At 38.9% G+C, this 6,599-nt stretch overlaps 1 protein-coding gene across 1 annotated transcript; it reads left to right on the forward strand.

Moving 5' to 3' along the window:
* Positions 1–5,384: 5,384 nt before the first annotated feature.
* On the forward strand, positions 5,385–6,233 carry LOC145111726 (putative mitochondrial protein AtMg00860). The gene is made up of 2 exons (XM_079047978.1): positions 5,385–5,531; positions 5,730–6,233. Exons 1-2 carry the CDS (start codon positions 5,385–5,387, stop codon positions 6,231–6,233), a joined length of 651 nt encoding a protein of 216 aa, XP_078904104.1.
* Positions 6,234–6,599: the final 366 nt, after the last annotated feature.

Below are 6,599 nucleotides of genomic sequence, written 5' to 3' on the forward strand. Positions count from 1 at the left end.
GTTTCACGTATGCTAAAGCCTTTGTAAAGATGTCCGCCCGTTGATCCTTTGAGTTGACATATTCCACTATAATTTGCCCACGTTCAACACATTCTCGTATGAAGTGATAACGAATGTCAATGTGTTTGCTTCGACCATGAAACACAGGATTTTTCATCAATGCGATTGCTGACTTGTTATCGACATATAAGGTGATAGGCATAATATGATGTCCCGTGAGCTCCTTCGCGAGATTAGCAAGCCAAATGGCTTGACATGCTGCTGTTGTAGCTGCCATGAACTCGGCTTCACACGTGGACAAAGCAACAATCTTTTGCTTTTGGGATTGCCAAGTTATCGCATTCTTTCCCAGATAGAAAATCATTCCACTTGTGCTCTTGCTATCAACAGGGTCACCTCTAAGATCACTATCGGTAAAACCAACCAAATCTTCAATTTCACGACCTCTTCCATAGTTGATTCCATAATCAACGGTTCCTTTTACGTACATACCAAATATAGTTACGGGCTTAGACACTAATCCAACAGTCCCTGCTACCCCTCCCTAACTAGCCCGTGAATACCATTACATATTACTAAGACTAGATAATTCTTCGAATGAGATGTCTCTCCCTAAAACGGTTGGACTCAGACAAGAGCTGCGAAATAGGGCTAAACCTAACCTTCGTAAATTATTTAGTCCTCGCAATATGTAACTTAGAGTATTCGTGTACTAGTTAGCTTAGGATAACAAGAACTCCTAAAAGTACAAATCAAGTAGTATTTGAGCATTGAGTAACGAAAACCAAGCATATCCTAATCAGGCCATCATATAACTGACTAATCAGTACTAGCATAAAGTTCAATAAGCTCATACAGTAGGCATACAAGGCATCCTTCCTAGATCCTTAACCCTAATCTAGCATGTTGTTCACATATTCACAATTCATATCATAATATAGACATGTATGGGTAATTTGGGAGAACTTACTTGAGCTCGGCTGATTGCATGCACCACACTCGCTTTCTCTTTTGAAATCCTTTTTATAAAAATGATTTCCTCATTTTGAGTTCAGATACAGCCGAAAGTGTGCCTGAATCCCTCAAACCAAGGCTCTGATACCAACTTGGAACATCCAAAATCCAGCACCCAAAAATTTCATTTTTAAGTATTAAATAAAACCATAGTTATTAAAATCATTCCATCAAAACATAAGACATAGTTTCCAAAACGTCATAGTTGAAGTTTTATATCAAAACATCAGAGTGACATCCCAGGAAAATACATCATGGTGTATGCAATGCAGTCATCCCGAGCTCTTCCCTTTGCTACCAGAAGTACCTGAAACCAAAGTTGTAAATCGTAAGCACGAAGCTTAGTAAGTTCTCCAACCTACCACATACCATACACATAATCACATACTGGCTGTCGCGCGACCTCGGGCCTCGCCCTGCATCAGGCCTTGCCTGGTATCTCGCCCCTCCTGGCATTCAACCCCGCTTGGCATCGAGCCCCGCCAGTCATTGGGCCTCGCCCGCTATACACATAAAATCAATATCACATAATCATGTTATCACATAAGGAATTTATACACAGTACTATATGTTCCAGTCCTAAGGCCTCGCCTATCATGAGCCCCGCCCCTACTATGCTAATGATGAGATATGGAACCCCGTCTACACTCAGCTAGTGATGAGATATGGGACCGCGCCCACACTCACCTCCCTACCAGACACATACAACTATCACACGGACAACAAGTATAACTAACATGCACATAGACTTCGGGTACCACCGGGCATCGAACCGTAGTCCGGAATCACATATATAACATTCATCGGGCACCACCCGACATCAGACCTTAGTCCGGAAAACATACATATAAAATTCATTGGGCACCGCCCGACATCGAACGAAAGTCCCGAAACATACAAATACAACACATGCAGGAATCACAGAGACATTCAAGCATACAACCAATCCTCGGGCATTACCCGACATTGGACCGTAATCTGGAAGCATATAAACATTCATCGGGCATCGCCCGACATCAGACCTTGTTCCTGTCACACCCCCAAACCAGACGGCGGAAACGTCCGGGGGTGGATGACTTCATTTGTAGTATCACAACACATACAATATAGTAATCATAGTACAATCAACCATTGTATTTAAAAAGTATAAGTATTTACATGTGTTTCATCATTGTATATATTGAAACCAAAATAGTTATACACAAGAAGACAAGACTCAAATAGCTCCATCTTCTCAAAATGTCGGGGAGTACCTGTCTACTGATTCCCTAAGAATACAAGTAATTTGAAAAGAGAGTATCAACATAAAGTTGAGTGAGTGCATAAGTATTTATGTTTGAAAGTATGTTTCTGTTTCTTGAATATGTATACTGTTCCAGAAAATCCTTATTTTCTGCTGTGTATATGAAAGTAGTTTTAATCTCATAAAATCGTTCAGTTTGTAAACCAATGTTCTGTATTTGTATTCCTTTATGTAAACCTTGTATCTGTGAGTGTGCCTGGTTCCACCAGATGTTATTGTAACCTGTAATGTAATACTGTAAATTGTATCTTGTAAAAATAGTACTTTGGAAATGTACTTCAGTTTAGTTAATTATACACTAACGTATTGTTAATATCTATTTAATGAGTTATTATAACCATACTGAGACTGTATGGCCTGACCCAACGCATTGAAGGCGTTGAAAGTTGTTGATAACAACTGTCACTCATAGGCGTGTATGCCTGACTGTAGCTAACAGTCTAAGTGCGGGGTTGTAAATCCCAATATAGATTTATACACACATTGTTTCGATCCCCAACTGCAGATTCTGGTTATAATGTCAAGACTTTAACTATTGTTTAAATAAATTAAACAACCTGTATCAAATGACTCATAAAAAGCATATAAACGTTACATGTATAATAGTTATGAAAACCCAATCATTCTGAAATAAATGATTGGCAGTATGTTCTTGAATTAGTATTCTTAACATGTATCTGAAAGATGTATATTCTTGATTAGTTTTGAATCAAACCTTTGTTCTTGTAAAACAATGTCCTTTAGTATACTTGAATTATGAATTAATGTTCTATGATTCAAAAATTATACCTATTATAATTTATATGTACTTTCTGAATTGATATCGAGTATTCATGAATGCAACCCTTTGCTCAACATGTTACAAAGCGTATTTGAACTGAATGAAATAGTTTTTATACTTATATACATATACAATTATATATAAGTAAAATTTAAATGACACTCGGACAAATAACCGATACTTATAATCCCACATCCAAACAAGGAAAAGGAACCAAAGTGGGTTATCATTCCTAAGCCTTTTAAATCTTATTTATATAAATATACATATATAAATATGATTTTTGGGGAAAATATAAGTTTATAAAACATTTAAAAGGAATTTAATATTTTGAAATACTTTTGGTGACTTAATGTCATTTTAACACAATCTTTGAAAACCAACTGAATTGATGATAACTGAAATTCATTTTGAAAAGTTTATTGAAATCATTTGTTTGTAACACAAAATCTTTGTGTTAGACTTGTAGATCTTTGTGTTAGACTTGTATTCCCCCCCCCCCCCTCTTAAAACAGTGAAATATATGAAAATACGGGGGTATGAACTCACCTGATTGTGAGTTATCTGGAATGTAAGATAGATATAGGATGCTTGAGTTCACAACTGAAGTTCCGAAGCACAGTTGGATCCTATAAGGCATATATTCACATATATGTGTATTCAATTAGTGGTTACAACTCTTAACTAGTATAGGAACCACCTAAGATTGTAGGAAGCACCCGAAATGAAGTGTTAGGCTCACAAATGGAAGCTTGAAAGGGGTTTACGACCACCCATGGATGGGTTTGCGGCCTTGATGAGTTCACGGCCTCATGTGGTTCACAGCCTTATGAGGTGTTCACGGCCCTATGAATCTATGAAGGGTTCACGGCCCTTATGAAGGGTTCACGGCCGTGATCCCTTCATACTCATGAAGATGATGATGAAACTTGACAAATCAAGGATAAGATCTAGTAGTCCTTCAAGTATGACAAGATTAAGGATGAAACACTTACGTTTTTTAGGCTTTAGAATGTTCACGGTTGAGACTTTTTGAAAGAGAAAGGATGTGTTCACGGTTGGGAGGAGTAGAAATGAGAAGAAAATGAGATCATTTCAATATATATAGGAGGTGGTTCAGAGCCTTGAACCTAGTTTGCGACCGTGAACATCTTGTATGTTATTTTCTGTTTCGAATTTAACCTCCCGATCTCGAGCTAACTCATCCTACCATCCATTCATACATTACACTAGGCATACAAACTCTCAAACAGACCCTTAACAGTGCTAAAAGATAGCATAAACTAGTCTGACTTTGATTGAATTGAATGACTGTACAATATAGAAATTTCAAGTTGTCACATCATCCCCCCGTTAGAGAGAATTTCGTCCCGAAATTAGAGTTTAAGCAATTAAGCAATTAAGCAATTACAAATAACTAAGTAAAAACATGAGGATATTTCAGTTTCATTTGATCCTCGTGCTCCCAAGTGAATTCAGGTCCCCGCTTGGCATTCCAGCGAACCTTCACTATAGGAGTACGGCTTTGCTTCGTTTGCTTGACCTCTCAGTCCACAGTTTCTATTAATCGTTGATAATGAAGATCAACCCCCTCCCCCCAGAAGTACTACCATGACTGACTCACCACCAACGGACCAACACTAATTTTTCTCTCTGTCCACATCAATTTTCTTTAGGTTATCATCGCCCCAAACACTCCGCATCACGGCTCAAATAAACAACTGACCGGTAACAATTCTCATCGAAAGTGGTAGTACTCATAATAGTATTCAACCTCGCATTATGTCTCGATTCAAGCTCTCTTTGGGTTATTATCGCCCCAAAGATTCCACACTTGTGTCCAAATCCAACCTGAAAACTCTAATTCATAATGAAAATGTTGCCTCCCTCCACGCCCTCTACTTTAATTTCGATCCAAACCCACTACCTAATACGTTTTCACAAAATATTAACCACGGCCCAACTATTCACCACCCTTTACAACAATATAACTCCATCTTTGACAACCCAAACACTCTACCACCTCCACGCTCTCAAGACCACCATATTCCCACCGAAAAAGTTGCAGACCCAATTAATGTCAAACTATACAGGTACTCCCATTACCAAAAATAGGTAACAACAAACCTTATTTCTAAGTTGCTTTCGGACGGCATTATCACACCAAGTCAAAGTTTGTACTCCTCACCGGTGTTGTTCGTTAAAAAAAAGGACGGAACATGGCGCTTCAGTGTCGGCTATAGATCCCTAAATGCCATCACCATCAAATACTGTTTCCCTATTCCTATGGTGGATGAAATACTAGACGAATTGCATGGAACTTCTATCTTCACAAAAATGAACCTAAGAGCAGGGTACCAGCAGATTCGAGTGGCACCATCCTACACTCATAAGACAACTTTCCGCACAATTGATGGACATTACCAATTTCTCGTAATTTCATTTGGCTTGTCAAATGTGCCCTCTACGTTCCAAGCAACCATGAATGATCTATTTCGAACCGTCCTACACCACTATGTATTATTTTTCTTCGATGAAATTATGGCTTGTAGCTCTTCCAATGAATAACATTATGCCCACCTCTGATATGTCCTTGAAACCTTGGATTAGAACCACTTTTATGCAAAACAGTCCAAGTGCACCTTCGGAGCCCCAACCATTGATTACTTGGGACATGTAATATCATCAACAAGAGTTTTTGCCGATCTAGAGAAAGTAACTACCATCCAATCATGGCCACCACCAACATCATTCACATCCTTTAGAGGGTTTCTCGGCCTAACAGGGTACTACCATCGCTTTGTGCGTGACTATGCTTACATTGCCGCTGCAATCACTGATATAAAGAAAAAATGGCAATTTGAATGGTCCAAAGAAGCTCAACAATCTTTCCTTGCCCTTAAGGAAGCAATGTCATCATTCGCAATTCTTACCCTCCCTAATTTCGATTTTGTTTTTGATGTCACTACAGATGTATCCAATGTGGCGATAGGGGTGGTTTTGTCTCAGAATGATAAACCCATATCATTCTTCAGCAAGAAAATAGGGCCTCGCATGCAGGTAGCTTCCACCTATGTATGTGAACTATTTGCTATTACTGAGACAGTATGTAACGACGTAATCATAAAAACATAATGTGTCCACTGTATCATAACAAAATATGTCCCCAGAATCTCAATAACATAAACTCTGTAAGTGTGTACGGATCACGCCGGCGCCTTCCCGCGATCCTCGCTAGTACCTGAAACACATATCATAACAACTATAAGCATAAATGCTTAGTGAGTTCCCTAAAATACCACATACCATACATACGCCTTTCCAGGCCATAACTCTATAGGATCTTCCGATCCATGTGTCTCAGGGACTTCCATCCCAAGTCTCGGTAGACCTTCCGGTCCTATCCGTATCGACCTTCCGGTCCGTAACCTTCATTGACTCTGTTTTTCTTCTCAAACTTCTTGGGAGATTTGCCTCCTCGAATTGGCAACTATCACTATG

This window comes from Lactuca virosa, chromosome 5 (genome assembly GCF_052849685.1).
Source record: "Lactuca virosa cultivar CGN04683 chromosome 5, Lactuca_virosa_CGN04683_v6, whole genome shotgun sequence".
NCBI lineage: Eukaryota > Viridiplantae > Streptophyta > Magnoliopsida > Asterales > Asteraceae > Lactuca > Lactuca virosa.

Coding starts and splice junctions, on each gene's coding strand:
- LOC145111726 (XM_079047978.1), top strand. CDS start 5,385: ATGGTGGATGAAATACTAGACGAATTGCATGGAACTTCTATCTTCACA. Junction 5,532..5,729: donor ATGGACATTACCAATTTCTC/GTAATTTCATTT, acceptor TATGCAAAACAG/TCCAAGTGCACCTTCGGAGC.